The sequence below is a fragment of the Prionailurus viverrinus genome, chromosome B3 (assembly GCF_022837055.1).
Source record: "Prionailurus viverrinus isolate Anna chromosome B3, UM_Priviv_1.0, whole genome shotgun sequence".
NCBI lineage: Eukaryota > Metazoa > Chordata > Mammalia > Carnivora > Felidae > Prionailurus > Prionailurus viverrinus.
This window is the reverse complement of record NC_062566.1, coordinates 25,136,192-25,151,640: the sequence shown is the minus strand read 5'-3', so window position 1 is coordinate 25,151,640 and position 15,449 is coordinate 25,136,192. Positions and strand designations below refer to the sequence as shown.

At 39.1% G+C, this 15,449-nt stretch overlaps 1 protein-coding gene across 7 annotated transcripts in view; it reads left to right on the top strand.

Moving 5' to 3' along the window:
• The window catches only part of SCAPER (S-phase cyclin A associated protein in the ER), a 532,470-nt gene that overhangs the window by 25,778 nt on the left and 491,243 nt on the right, over positions 1–15,449 (top strand). For 5 of the 7 annotated variants that reach the window (XM_047863178.1, XM_047863174.1, XM_047863177.1 and 2 more), the window contains exon 3: positions 1,785–1,902. The exons of the other annotated variants lie outside the window; for them this stretch is intronic. In XM_047863178.1, coding sequence (XP_047719134.1) covers positions 1,785–1,902 — 118 coding nt within the window. The remainder of the gene's footprint in view (positions 1–1,784; positions 1,903–15,449) is intronic. 7 annotated transcript variants of the gene reach the window in all.

The window sequence follows — 15,449 nt, the reverse complement described above, 5'->3', positions numbered from 1 at the left end:
TACTGACATCCTTACAATAATAGGGTTATTAAAAATGACTAGAATTTATTAGTTTATTGAAGAGTTCACTCAGCATATATTACAGAATGCACCTATACTTTTATGGAAAAATGATTTTCAGTCAGGCGTTGTCGTAAGATGAATGTTATACTGGTTTTGCATATGAAATATTAGAATTAAGAATTAAAATAAAGTCTTGAGCTAGTAGCTCTTTCTTTGAATGTGTGCATGTGTACTGAATGTAAAAGAACTAACTTTGCAAAATTTATGGTAGAACTGAAATATTTATAGAAGAAAAGAATATTAGATTTCCAGTTTTCTGTTCAGACATTACTGCAGCATTGCTATCTTGTGATAACTTTAGTTCCTAGAAATTCATGAATTTATGAAGACTCTTGAGTTAGAGAATAATGTATAGAATGATGGATTTTGTGATCTGATATGTATCTCCATTTATCTACCTATAAGATTTTATGTGATTGCATAATTATTGGAAATATCTGAAATTATTGGAAAAAGAGATGAAAAGCAGGCCACCTACTTAAACTTGTTCATCTGGCCTGAAAGAAATAGTTATACTCCTTGGTTAAACAATGCTTAGGTAACCTAAATGATAGATGCCAATCTAAGTTATCTATAGAGCTAATAATCATTGGGAGATGTGTTTAATCAAAAGGAGATTTTATTGTGTTAAATTTATTGGAAAGTATGGGAATAGAGATGATTCAAGAATTTTGCACAGGATGGAGTTGGAATAGTGGTCACAGATTAATGAGTTTTGGTGTAAGCTTATGAGTTAGGTAAGTAGATGCCACGTGTATATCCGGCGTAAAGTCAGAGGAATGAAAGAATGTAGGGGTAGGTATTTATTTTAAAGATGTAGAAGTTAAATTCTGGCTGCTTTCATACAAAAACTATGATTGAGTAGTTGTCACAGAGATTGTATGGCCTGCAAAGCCTGAAATAAATTATTATCTGGCCCTTTGTAGAAGTTTGTTGACCCATGCTTTAGAGGGTAATGCCTTTTTCCTCTCTTCAAGTCATACCACTCGTCAAGCAGTTTCTTTGAGAATAATGTATTGCTTTCTTTCACATACTCCCCCAATAAACAAGCAATTAAAATTAACCAGCAGGTGAGGAGAACCCAAAATGGAATGTGAATAACGTAATCACACTGAAAGTAGTGAGGATGGGAAGTACTAATTTAAGTAATTTTGTAAAACAAAATGCAGTACTTTGGATGCTGTAAGGCTAAAGATAACTTTATAGAAATGTAATCTTAATAATATGTTTCTCAGAGTTGTGGGCTCGCAATTATGAAACTATTTTATTTGTATGTTAGAATTGAACATGTAAGTAAATTTAGATAATGAGAACTGAGTTTCTCACTGGTAGAGAAAGAAATTACAAATGAAGAAAGGGAAAGAGTAAAATCAACCCTACGCGTGGGATTAAAATGAGAGGTATCAGACCTGTGATACGTAAGTCGTGGTGCTACAGTGTGTACACAGCAGTATTTGTGCTTCTTAGAAGAGCACATTTCCAAACTGAAGATTGTATTTATTCTTGAAGTAATTTGTTTATTTTTAAAGTTGTAAAATCAGTCTTTTTAGAAATAAAAAATCTGACTTACTTTCTTTTCCTCGTTTAATCTTTCAATCCCAAATTAGTTTTAAGTGTTTCCTTTATGAGAAAATGTGAGAAATAATGAATTTGTCAGCCAAATATATTTTATATGTTGACTAATCTAATAGTATAATAAATATTCTCTTTTCTCTATATAGGCTTCATTCCAGCGCTCTAATAGTCATGACAAAGTAAGGAGAATAGTTGCGGAGGAGGGTCGTACAGCAAGAAATCTGATAGCTTGGAGTGTTCCACTAGAAAGCAAAGATGATGATGGTATGTGTTTTTAAGAAGTTTCATTTTTGTTGTAAATTAGGAGGATATATTTAGCCCTAAACAGTAGATGGACCGAAAACAGTTTACAATTCAAACTCTTGAGCAAATTAGCATGCATTAAATAGGAAATAACTTTTCTGTTGCTTTTTTATCTTAGCTAATATACAAATGGTTTCATGAAAGTGTTAGTTTTGCTCTTTCACATAGGAAGGAATGTGGGTTATGATCGGCATATTAATTTTCTTTTTTAAGTTATAGGAGATTTAGATTTTTTTCTTTTGTTAAATTCTTCTGAAAATAAAGAGGCTTTAAAATTCTACTGTATTCACCACAGTTACCTAGATATAGTTTAATATAATGTTTTAGAAAATAAAAGATGAGTGTATTTCTTTAGTTATTATTTGAACTAGTTCTTTCACTTCAATGGGTAGAATGATTGTGAGCACTGCCTAGATCCTGGGGATCCAGAAGATTGTCTGGAGATATAGAAAAAAGGAGGGTGGAGTGTGCCAAAGGGCACCTCACTTTGAAATTTTCTGAGGGCTTGTAGAATATTCCTCATACTGGGTTTGTGTGATGTCCTTTCATGATTAGACTCAGTTATATATTTTTGGAGGGATTCTGTAGAAATTATGTTGTGTCCTTTTCAGGGCATCATAGGAGGCACAAGATAGTGGTTTTGTTTTGTTACGATCGATGTCAACATTTACCACTTGGTTATCTTCTGAGTTTCTCTACTGTTAAGTGACTAACTTTTTCATTTGTAATTAATAAGTGATATGTGGTAAGATAGTTTGAAACTATGTAAATATCTCTTAAAACAGTCTACCCACTACTTTCAGCTTCTGTTGATAATTCTTAGCTGAGTAAGTTATTACTCTGGTGGTTGTAAAATGGTGATTTGCTAACCTCAGCGTTCCTTCTATACTTATTAACTGACATTAAAAAAAAAAGATTTATTGATTTTTGAGAGAGAAAACGTGAGTGTGGAAGGGGCAGAGAGAAGGGGGGACATATAATCCAAAGCAGGCTCTGAGCTGACAGCAGACAACCTGATGTGGAGCTTGAACTCCTGCACCATGAGATCATGACCTGAGCCAAAGTTGGAGGCTCAACCAACTGAGCCAATGAGGTGCCCCTAGCTGACATTTTATTAAAAAGTTTATTTATTTTTGAAAGAGAGAGAATGCGTGCACACAAGTGGATGAGGGGCAGAGAGAGAGAGAGGGAGAGAGGGAGACCCAGAATCCAAAGCAGGCTCCAGGCTGTGAGCTGTCAGCACAGAGCATGACTCTGGGCTTGAACTCACAAACTGTAAGATCATAACCTGAGCCAAAATCAGCGCTTAATCAACTGAGCCACCCAGATGCCCCTATTAGCTGACATTCTAATGTAAAGAAGAGGTTTCTCTTTTCTCTTTGTATTTATATGTGTAAGTTTATATTTGTTTAAATTTGCATGGGGTCATGATTTCTAATTTAATTTAATTTCTTATTTAAAGTTATAATCTATCGCGGCGCCTGGGTGGCTCAGTCGGTTGGGTGTCCGACTTCAGCTCAGGTCACAATCTCACGGTCCGTGAGTTTGAGCCCCGTGTCGGGCTCTGGGCTGATGGCTCAGAGCCCGGACCCTGCTTCCGATTCTGTGTCTCCCTCTCTCTCTGCCCCTCCCCACTTCATGCTCTGTCTCTCTCTGTCTCAAAAATAAAAACGTTAAAAAAAAAAATTAAAGTTATAATCTATCACTCTGTTTTGATGCTTAAATTGTTCTAGGTTTGTCTTAATTGTTCTGTCAGTGGGACACCTGTTTTAAGCTGGCTCCTGTTTCCTTTTGACATATTTTTCTTCTTTGAGAACACCCTTACCCAGCAGGATGTTTCAAGCCATATAAGAGTTCATCTGTGTTTTATTCTTTTGAATTTACTTTATGTTTACATATATTTTTTAAAATATAAAATTTATTGTCAAGTTGGTTTCCATACAACACCCAGTGCTCATCCCAACAGGTGCCCTCCTCAATGCCCGTCACCCACTTGCCCCTCCCTCCCACTCCCCATCAACCCTCAGTTTATTCTCAGTTTTTAAGAGTCTCTTATGGTTTACCTCCTTCCCTCTCTGTATATGTTTACCTATTTTTTTACATTTTATCTTGCTTTTTATACTTTTTTACTTAAAAGTTTATTTTATCTGTATTTTACTTTCTACACTTTTATCTCTGATCCATTTGTAGTTTATTCTTGCATATTGTGTGAGTTGTGGGTCTCATTTTATCTTTTCCCATATGGTAAACAAGTTGCTCCAGCATCACTTACTATAAAGTATATCTTGACCCCATTTTTTTTGAGATGTCAGCTTATCATAAATTGAATTTCCATATGTAGTTATATTCTATTTCACTGGGGTGTTCATTCATGTATGAAGGCCATGCTGTTTTAATTATAGAGGCATTATAGTATATTAAAATATCTGTTTAGGGGTGCCTGGGTGGCTCAGTTGGTTAAGCTCCAACTTCGCCTCAGGTCGTCTCACGGCTCGAGGGTTCAGGCCCTGCATTGGGCTCTGTGCTGACAACTCCCCTGCTCACACACGGTCTCTCTCTCAAAAATAAACATTAAAAAAAAATTAAAAAAAAAATCTGTTTGGACCAGTCCTCCCTCAGTAGCTTTTCTTTGCCAGTCTTCCTAGATATTTTTAAGGAACAGTTACTTTGAATCAAAAATTACTGAATAGAGAGGGAAATTAAATTTGTCTTAAAATTTTTTAAAAATGTTTATTTTTTGAGAGAGCAGGAGCGAATGAACTGATGGGACTGTTGAACTGTTGGGGAGGGGCGGAGAGAGATGGAAACACAGAATCTGAAGCAGGCTCCAGGCTCTGAGCTGTCAGCACAGAGCCTGACATGGGACTCGAACTCATGAACTTTGAGATCATGACCTGAGCCGAAGTCAGACACTTAACCAACTGAGCCACTGAGGCATCCCAAATTTATCTTTTTATATTTAGCTCTATTCTAGCCAAAAAAAAAATTTTTTTAATTTAAATCCCAGTTAGGTAACATATAGTGTAATAATGATTTCAGGAATAGAATTTAATGATTCATCACTTACATATAACACCCAGTGCTCATCCCAACAAGTGTCCTCTTAATGCTCCATGCCCCTTTAGCTCTCCCCACCACCCAACACTCTGCCAGCAACCCTCACTCAGTTTGTCCTCTGTACTTGAGAGTTCTCTTATGGTTTATCTCCTTTTGTTTTTATTATTTTTGCTTCCCTTATGTTCATGTGTTTTGTATCTTAAATTCCACGTGAGTGAAATCATATGATATTAGTCTTTCTCTGACAAATATCCTCTAGTTCCCTCCACATTTTGCAAGTGGCAGGATTTCATTCTTTTTGATCACCGAGTAATATTTGATTGTGTATATATACCACATCTTCTTTATCCATTCATCCGTCGATGGACATTTGGGCTCTTTCCATACTTTGGCTATTGTCGATAGTGCTGCTATAAACATAGAGGTGCATGTGCCTCTTCAAATCAGCACTCCTGTATCCTGTGGATAAATACCTGGTAGTGCAATTGCTGGATCATAGGAGCGGTTCTATTTTAATTTTTTGAGGAACCTCCATACTGTTTTCCAGAGTGGCTGAACCAGTTTACATTCCCACCAGCAGTGCAAAAGAGATCCTCTTTCTCTGCATCTTTGCCAACATCGGTTGTTGCCTGAGTTGTTAATGTTAGCCATTCTGACAGGTGTGAGATGGTATCTCATTGTGGTTTTGATTTGTATTTCCCTGATGATGAGTGATGTTGAGCATTTTTTCATGTGTCTGTTAGCTACGTGGATGTTTTCCTTTGAAAAGTGTCTATTCATGTCTTTGCCCATTTCTTCACTGATTATTTGTTTTCTGAGCATTGAGTTTGATTAAGTTCTTTATAGATTTTGGATATTAACCCTTTGTCTGCTATGTCATTTGCAAATATGTTCTCCCCTTTCGTTGGTTGCGTTTTAGTTTTGCTGATTGTTTCCTTTGTTGTGGAGAAGCTTTTTGTCTTGATGAGGTCCCTCCCAATAGTTCATTTTTGCTTTTGTTTCCCTTGCATGGAGGGAAGTAAGAAGTTGCTGTGGCTGAGGTCAAAGAGGTTGTTGCCTGTTTTCTTCTCTAGGATTTTGATGGCTTCCTGTCTTACATTTAGATCTTTAATCCATTTTGAGTTTATTTTTGTGTATGGTGTAAGAAAGTGGCCCAGGTTCATTTTTCTGCATGTTGTTGTCTAGTTTTCCCCTTACTATTTTCTGGAAGAGACTATCTTTTTTCCACTAGATATCCTTTCTGCTTTGTCAAAGATTAGTTGGCCATACATTTGTGGATCCATTTTGGGTTCTCTGTTCTGGTCCATTGATCTGTGTGTCTGTTTATGTGCCAGTACCATACTGTCTTGATGATTACAGCTTTGTAATATAGCTTGAAGTTCGGAATTGTGATGCCTCCAGCTTTGGTTATCTTTTTCAGGATTGCTTTGGCTATTCTGGGTCTTTTCTGGTTCCATACTAATTTTAGAATTGTTTGTTCTAGCTCTGTGAAGAATGTTGGTGTTATTTTGATAGGGATTGCATTGAATGTGTAGCTTGCTTTGGGTAGTATTGACATTTTAACAATATTTGCTTTTCCAATCCATGAGCATGGAATGTTTTTTTTGTGTCTTCTTCAATTTATTTCATAAGCTTTCTATAGTTTTCGGTGTATAGACTTTTCACATCTTTGGTTAGGTTTCTTCCTGGATATCTTATGGTTTTGGTGCAATTGTAAATGGGATTGAGTCCTTGATTTCTCTTTTTGCTGTTTCATTATTGGTATATAGAAATGCAACCAATTTCTGTACATTGATTTTATATCCTGTGACTTTGCTGAACTCATGGATCAGTCCTCGCAGTTTTTGGTGGAGTCTTTTGGGTTTTTCATATAGAGTATCATGTCCTTTGTAAAGAGTGAATGTTTGACTTCCTCCTTGTTGATTTGGATGCATTTTATTTCTTTGTGTTGTCTGCTGAGGCTGGGATTTCCAATGCTGTGTTGAATGACAGTGGTGAGAGTGGACATCCTTGTCATGTTCCTGACCTTAGGGGAAAAGCTCTCAGTTTTTCCCCATTGAGGATGATATCAGTGGTGGGTTTTGTATATGGCCTTTATATTCTTGACGTGTGATCTTTCTATACCTATTTTTTTTGTATAAAAGTTTTTTTTTTTTTATCAAGAAAGGATGCTGTATTCTACGTCTATTGAGAGGATCATGTGGTTCTTATCCTTTCTTTTATCAATGCGATGTATCACATTGATTAATTTGGAGATATTGAACCAGCTCTGTATCCCAGGAATAAATTCCACTTGATCGTGGTGAATGATTCTGTTAATGTATTGTTGGATCCAGTTTCCTAGTATCTTGTTGAGAATTTTTGCATACATGTTCATCAGGGAAATTAGTCTGTACTTTTCCTTTTTAGTGGGATCTTGTCTGGTTTTAGAATCAAGGTAATGGTGGCCTCATAGAACAAGTTTTGAATTTTTCCTTCAATTGCTATTTCTTGGAACAGCAAGGTATTAACTCTTCTTTACATGTTTAGTAGAATTCTCCTGGAAAGCCATCCAGCCCTGGATTCTTGTTTGTTGGTACATTTTTGATCACTGATTCAATTTTTTACTGGTTATGGGTCTGTTCAAATTTTCTATTTCTTTTTGTTTCAATTTTGGTAGTTTATGTGTTTCTAGGAATTTTCCATTTCTTCCAGATTGCCCAGTTTGTTGGCCTATAATTGCTCATACTATTCTCTTAATATTGTTTATAATTTTGCAGTGTTGGTTGTGATCTCTCCTCTTTCACTCATGATTTTATTTATTTGGGTTCTTTTCCATTTTCTTAAAAAAAATTTTTTTTTAGTGTTTATTTTTGAGAGAGAGGGAGAGAGAGGGAGGGAAGGATGGAGGGAGAGAAAGCACAAGCAGAGAGGTGCAGAGAGAGAGAGGGAGACACAGAATCCAAATCAGTCTCAAGGCTCTGAGCTGTCAGCACAGAGCCTGACGTGGGGCTTGAACTCATGGACTGTGAGATCATGATCTGAGCTGAAGTCGGATGCTTAACTTATTGAGCCATCCAGGTGCCCCTCCCTTTTCTTTTCTTTTTTTTTTTTTTCTTTCAACGTTTTTTATTTATTTTTGGGACAGAGAGAGACAGAGCATGAACGGGGGAGGGGCAGAGAGAGAGGGAGACACAGCATCGGAAACAGGCTCCGGGCTCCGAGCCATCAGCCCAGAGCCTGACGCGGGGCTCGAACTCACAGACCGTGAGATCGTGACCTGGCTGAAGTCGGACGCTTAACCGACTGCGCCACCCAGGCGCCCCCCTTTGCTTTTTGATCAAAAGGAGGTTTATCAATTTTGTTAATTCTTTCAGAGAACCAACTCCTGGTTTCATTGATCTGTTCTGTTTTTGTTTTTTTTTTCTTATTTTTAATTTTGTTGTCATTGATTTCTGCTTTAATCTTTATTAGTTCCCATCATCTGCTGGTTTGGGGCTTTATTTGCTGTTCTTTTTCCAGCTCTTTTAGGTGTAAGGTCAGGTTATGTATTTGAGACCTTCCTTCTTCAGAAAGGTCTGGATTGCTATGTACTTCCTTCTTATGACTGCCTTTGCTGCATCCCAGAGGTTTTGGGCTGTCATATTTTCATTTTCACTGGCTTCCATGTACTTTTTATTTTTATTTTTTTTTATTTTTTTTTTCTGAAATTTATTGACAAATTGGTTTCCATACAACACCCAGTGCTCATCCCAAAAGGTGCCCTCCTCAATACCCATCACCCACCCTCTCCTCCCTCCCACCCCCCATCAACCCTCAGTTTGTTCTCAGTTTTTAACAGTCTCTTATGCTTTGGCTCTCTCCCTTTCTAACCTCTTTTTTTTTTTTTTCCTTCCCCTCCCCCATGGGTTCCTGTTAAGTTTCTCAGGATCCACATAAGAGTGAGACCATATGGTATCTGTCTTTCTCTGTATGGCTTATTTCACTTAGCATCACACTCTCCAGTTCCATCCACGTTGCTACAAAAGGCCATATTTCATTTTTTCTCATTGCCATGTAATATTCCATTGTGTATATAAACCACAATTTCTTTATCCATTCATCAGTTGATGGACATTTAGGCTCTTTCCATAATTTGGCTATTGTTGAGAGTGCTGCTATAAACATTGGGGTACAAGTGGCCCTATGCATCAGTACTCCTGTATCCCTTGGATAAATTCCTAGCAGTGCTATTGCTGGGTCATAGGGTAGGTCTATTTTTAATTTTCTGAGGAAGCTCCACACTGCTTTCCAGAGCGGCTGCACCAATTTGCATTCCCACCAACAGTGCAAGAGGGTTCCCGTTTCTCCACATCCTCTCCAGCATCTATAGTCTCCTGATTTGTTCATTTTGGCCACTCTGACTGGCGTGAGGTGATACCTGAGTGTGGTTTTGATTTGTATTTCCCTGATAAGGAGCGACGCTGAACATCTTTTCATGTGTCTGTTGGCCATCCGGATGTCTTCTTTAGAGAAGTGTCTATTCATGTTTTCTGCCCATTTCTTCACTGGGTTATTTGTTTTTCGGGTGTGGAGTTTGGTGAGCTCTTTATAGATTTTGGATACTAGCCCTTTGTCCGATATGTCATTTGCGAATATCTTTTCCCATTCCGTTGGTTGCCTTTTAGTTTTGTTGGTTGTTTCCTTTGCTGTGCAGAAGCTTTTTATCTTCATAAGGTCCCAGTAATTCACTTTTGCTTTTAATTCCCTTGCCTTTGGGGATGTGTCGAGTAAGAGATTGCTACGGCTGAGGTCAGAGAGGTCTTTTCCTGCTTTCTCCTCTAAGGTTTTGATGGTTTCCTGTCTCACATTTAGGTCCTTTATCCATTTTGAGTTTATTTTTGTGAATGGTGTGAGAAAGTGGTCTAGTTTCAACCTTCTGCATGTTGCTGTCCAGTTCTCCCAGCACCATTTGTTAAAGAGGCTGTCTTTTTTCCATTGGATGTTCTTTCCTGCTTTGTCAAAGATGAGTTGGCCATACGTTTGTGGGTCTAGTTCTGGGGTTTCTATTCTATTCCATTGGTCTATGTGTCTGTTTTGGTGCCAATACCATGCTGTCTTGATGATGACAGCTTTGTAGTAGAGGCTAAAGTCTGGGATTGTGATGCCTCCTGCTTTGGTCTTCTTCTTCAAAATTCCTTTGGCTATTCGGGGCCTTTTGTGGTTCCATATGAATTTTAGGATTGCTTGTTCTAGTTTCGAGAAGAATGCTGGTGCAATTTTGATTGGGATTGCATTGAATGTGTAGATAGCTTTGGGTAGTATTGACATTTTGACAATATTTATTTTTCCAATCCATGAGCAGGGAATGTCTTTCCATTTCTTTAAATCTTCTTCAATTTCCTTCAGAAGCTTTCTATAGTTTTCAGCATACAGATCCTTTACATCTTTGGTTAGATTTATTCCTAGGTATTTTATGCTTCTTGGTGCAATTGTGAATGGGATCAGTTTCTTTATTTGTCTTTCTGTTGCTTCATTGTTAGTGTATAAGAATGCAACTGATTTCTGTACATTGATTTTGTAGCCTGCAACTTTGCTGAATTCCTGTATCAGTTCTAGCAGACTTTTGGTGGAGTCTATCGGATTTTCCATGTATAATATCATGTCATCTGCAAAAAGCGAAAGCTTGACTTCATCTTTGCCAATTTTGATGCCTTTGATTTCCTTTTGTTGTCTGATTGCTGATGCTAGAACTTCCAGCACTATGTTAAACAGCAGCGGTGAGAGTGGGCATCCTTGTCGTGTTCCTGATCTCAGGGAAAAAGCTTTCAGTTTTTCCCCGTTGAGGATGATGTTAGCTGTGGGCTTTTCATAAATGGCTTTTATGATCTTTAAGTATGTTCCTTCTATCCCGACTTTCTCAAGGGTTTTTATTAAGAAAGGGTGCTGGATTTTGTCGAAGGCCTTTTCTGCATCGATTGACAGGATCATATGGTTCTTCTCTCTTTTTTTGTTAATGTGATGTATCACGTTGATTGATTTGCGAATGTTGAACCAGCCCTGCATCCCAGGAATGAATCCCACTTGATCATGGTGAATAATTCTTTTTATATGCCGTTGAATTCGATTTGCTAGTATCTTATTGAGAATTTTTGCATCCATATTCATCAGGGATATTGGCCTGTAGTTCTCTTTTTTTACTGGGTCTCTGTCTGGTTTAGGAATCAAAGTAATACTGGCTTCATAGAATGAGTCTGGAAGTTTTCCTTCCCTTTCTATTTCTTGGAATAGCTTGAGAAGGATAGGTATTATCTCTGCTTTAAACGTCTGGTAGAACTCCCCTGGGAAGCCATCTGGTCCTGGACTCTTATTTGTTGGGAGATTTTTGATAACCGATTCAATTTCTTCGCTGGTTATGGGTCTGTTCAAGCTTTCTATTTCCTCCTGATTGAGTTTTGGAAGCGTGTGGGTGTTCAGGAATTCGTCCATTTCTTCCAGGTTGTCCAATTTGTTGGCATATAAGTTTTCATAGTATTCCCTGATAATTGTTTGTATCTCTGAGGGATTGGTTGTAATAGTTCCATTTTCATTCATGATTTTATCTATTTGGGTCATCTCCCTTTTCTTTTTGAGAAGCCTGGCTAGAGGTTTGTCAATTTTGTTTATTTTTTCAAAAAACCAACTCTTGGTTTCGTTGATCTGCTCTACAGTTTTTTTAGTTTCTATATTGTTTATTTCTGCCCTGATCTTTATTATTTCTCTTCTTCTGCTGGGCTTAGGCTGCCTTTGCTGTTCTGCTTCTAGTTCCTTTAGGTGTGCTGTTAGATTTTGTATTTGGGATTTTTCTTGTTTCTTGAGATAGGCCTGAATTGCAATGTATTTTCCTCTCAGGACTGCCTTTGCTGCGTCCCAAAGCGTTTGGATTGTTGTATTTTCATTTTCGTTTGTTTCCATATATTTTTTAATTTCTTCTCTAATTGCCTGGTTGACCCACTCATTCGTTAGTAGGGTGTTCTTTAACCTCCATGCTTTTGGAGGTTTTCCAGACTTTTTCCTGTGGTTGATTTCAAGCTTCATGGCATTGTGGTCTGAAAGTAAGCATGGTATAATTTCAATTCTTGTAAACTTATGAAGGGCTGTTTTGTGACCCAGTATATGATCTATCTTGGAGAATGTTCCATGTGCACTCGAGAAGAAAGTATATTCTGTTGCTTTGGGATGCAGAGTTCTAAATATATCTGTCAAGTCCATCTCATCCAATGTCTCATTCAGGGCCCTTGTTTCTTTATTGACCGTGTGTCTAGTTGATCTATCCATTTCTGTAAGTGGTGTATTAAAGTCCCCTGCAATTACCACATTCTTATCAATAAAGTTGCTTATGTTTATGAGTAATTGTTTTATATATTTGGGGGCTCCGGTATTCGGTGCATAGACATTGATAATTGTTAGCTCTTCCTGATGGATAGACCCTGTAACTATTATATAATGTCCTTCTTCATCTCTTGTTACAGCCTTTAATTTAAAGTCTAGTTTGTCTGATATAAGTATGGCTACTCCAGCTTTCTTTTGGCTTCCAGTCGCATGATAAATAGTTCTCCATCCCCTCACTCTCAATCTAAAGGTGTCCTCAGGTCTAAAATGAGTCTCTTGTAGACAGCAAATAGATGGGTCTTGTTTTTTTATCCATTCTGATACCCTATGTCTTTTGGTTGGCGCATTTAATCCATTTACATTCAGTGTGATTATAGAAAGATACGGGTTTAGAGTCATTGTGATGTCTGTATGTTTTATGCTTGTAGTGATGTCTCTGGGACTTTGTCTCACAGGGTCCCCCTTAGGATCTCTTGTAGGGCTGGTTTAGTGGTGACAAATTCCTTCAGTTTTTGTTTGTTTGGGAAGACCTTTATCTCTCCTTCTATTCTAAATGACAGACTTGCTGGATAAAGGATTCTTGGCTGCATATTTTTTCTGTTTAGCACCCTGAAAATCTCTTGCCAATTCTTTCTGGCCTGCCAAGTTTCAAAAGAGAGATCAGTCACAAGTCTTATAGGTCTCCCTTTATATGTTAGGGCACGTTTATCCCTAGCTGCTTTCAGAATTTTCTCTTTATCCTTGTATTTTGCCAGTTTCACTGTGATATGTCGTGCAGAAGATCGATTCAAGTTACGTCTGAAGGGAGTTCTCTGTGCCTCTTGGATTTCAATGCCTTTTTCCTTCCCCAGTTCAGGGAAGTTCTCAGCTATGATTTCTTCAAGTACCCCTTCAGCACCTTTCCCTCTCTCTTCCTCCTCTGGGATACCAATTATGCGTATATTATTTCTTTTTAGTGTATCACTTAATTCTCTAATTTTCCCCTCATACTCCTGGATTTTTTTATCTCTCTTTTTCTCAGCTTCCTCTTTTTCCATAACTTTATCTTCTAGTTCACCTATTCTCTCCTCTGCCTCTTCAAGCCGAGCTGTGGTGGTTTCCATTTTGTTATGCATTTCGTTTAAAGCGTTTTTCAGCTCCTCGTGACTGTTCCTTAGTCCCTTGATCTCTGTAGCAAGAGATTCTCTGCTGTCCTGTATACTGTTTTCAAGCCCAGCGATTAATTTTATGACTATTATTCTAAATTCACTTTCTGTTATATTATTTAAATCCTTTTTGATCAGCTCATTAGCTGTTGTTATTTCCTGGAGATTCTTCTGAGGGGAGTTCTTCCGCTTGGTCATTTTGGATAGTCCCTGGCGTGGTGAGGACCTGCAGGGCACTTCCCCTGTGCTGTGGTGTATACCTGGAGTTGGTGGGCGGGGCCGCAGTCAGACCTGATGTCTGCCCCCAGCCCACCGCTGGGGCCACAGTCAGACTGGTGTGTGCCTTCTCTTCCCCTCTCCTAGGGGCGGGATTCACTGTGGGGTGGTGTGGCTCGTCTGGGCTACTTGCACCCTGCCAGGCTTGTGATGCTGGGGATCTGGCGTATTAGCTGGGGTGGGTAGGCAAGGTGCTCGGGGGCAGGAGGGGCAGGCTTAGATCGCTTCTCCTTAGGTGATCCACTTCAGGAGGGGCCCTGTGGCAGCGGGAGGGAGTCAGATCCGCTGCCGGAGGTTTGGCTCCGCAGAAGCGCAGAGTTGGGTGTTTGCGCGGAGCGAGCAAGTTCCCTGGCAGGAACCGGTTCCCTTTGGGATTTCGGCTGGGGGATGGGCGGGGGAAATGGCGCTGGCGAGCGCCTTTGTTCCCCACCAAACTGAGCTCTGTTGTCAGGGGGCTCAGCAGCTCTCCCTCCCTTTGTCCTCCAGCCTTCCCGCTTTCCGAGCAGAGCTGTTAATTTCTGACCTCCCAGACGCTAAGTCGCGCTTGCTGTCGGAACACAGTCCGCCCGGCCCCTCCACTTTTGCAAGCCCGACTCGGGGGCTCTGCTTGGCCGGCGAGCCGCCCCTCCGCCCCGGCTCCCTCCCGCCAGTCCGTGGAGCGCGCACCGCCTCGCCGCCCTTCCTACCCTCTTCCGTGGGCCTCTCGTCTGCGTTTGGCTCCGGCGACTCTGTTCTGCTAATCCTCTGGCGGTTTTCTGGGTTATTTAGGCAGGTGTAGATGGAATCTAAGTGATCAGCAGGACGTGCGGTGAGCCCAGCGTCCTCCTAAGCCGCCATCTTGCCGCAACTCTTCCATGTACTTTTTAATCTTCTCTTTAATTTCTTGGTTAACCTATTCATTCTTTAGTACAATGTTCTTTAATCTCCAAATATTCGTGGTCTTTCTAAATATTTTCTTGTGGTTGATTTTGAATTTCATAGTGTTGTGGTCTGATAGCATGCAAAGTATGATCTTGATCTTTTTGTACTTGTTGAGGGCTGATTTGTGACTCAGTATGTGATCCATCGTGGAGAATATTCCATGTGCACTTGAGAAGAATGTGTATTCTCCTGCTTTAGGATGAAAATTCTAAATATATCTATTAAGTCCATCCAGTCCAGTGTGTCTTTCAGAGCCATTGTTTCCTTGTTGATTTTCTGCCTACATGATCTGTCTTTGCTCTAACTGGGATGTTGAAGTCCCCTTCTATTATGGTATTATTATCAGTGAGTTTCTTTATGTTTGTGATTAATTGATTAATATATTTGGGTTCTACCACATTGGGGTCATAAATATTTATAATTGTTAGATCTTCTTGCTGGATAGACCCCTTAATTACCATATAATGCCCTTCTTCATCTCTTGTTACAGTCTTTATTTTAAAATCTAGTTTGTCTGATGTAAGTATAATTACTCCAGCTTTCTTCTTGATGACTATTTGCATGATAGATGGTTCTCCATCCTCTTACTTTCAATCTGCAGGTGTCTTTAGGTCTAAATGAGTCTCCTGTAAGCAGCATATAGACGGGTCTCATTTTCTTATCCATTCTGATACCCTGTCTTTTGAGTGAAATGTTTAGTCCATTGACATTTAGAGTGAGTATTGAAAGATATGAGTTTAGTGCCATTGTGTTGCTTGTAGAGGGTGTTTCTGGTGATGT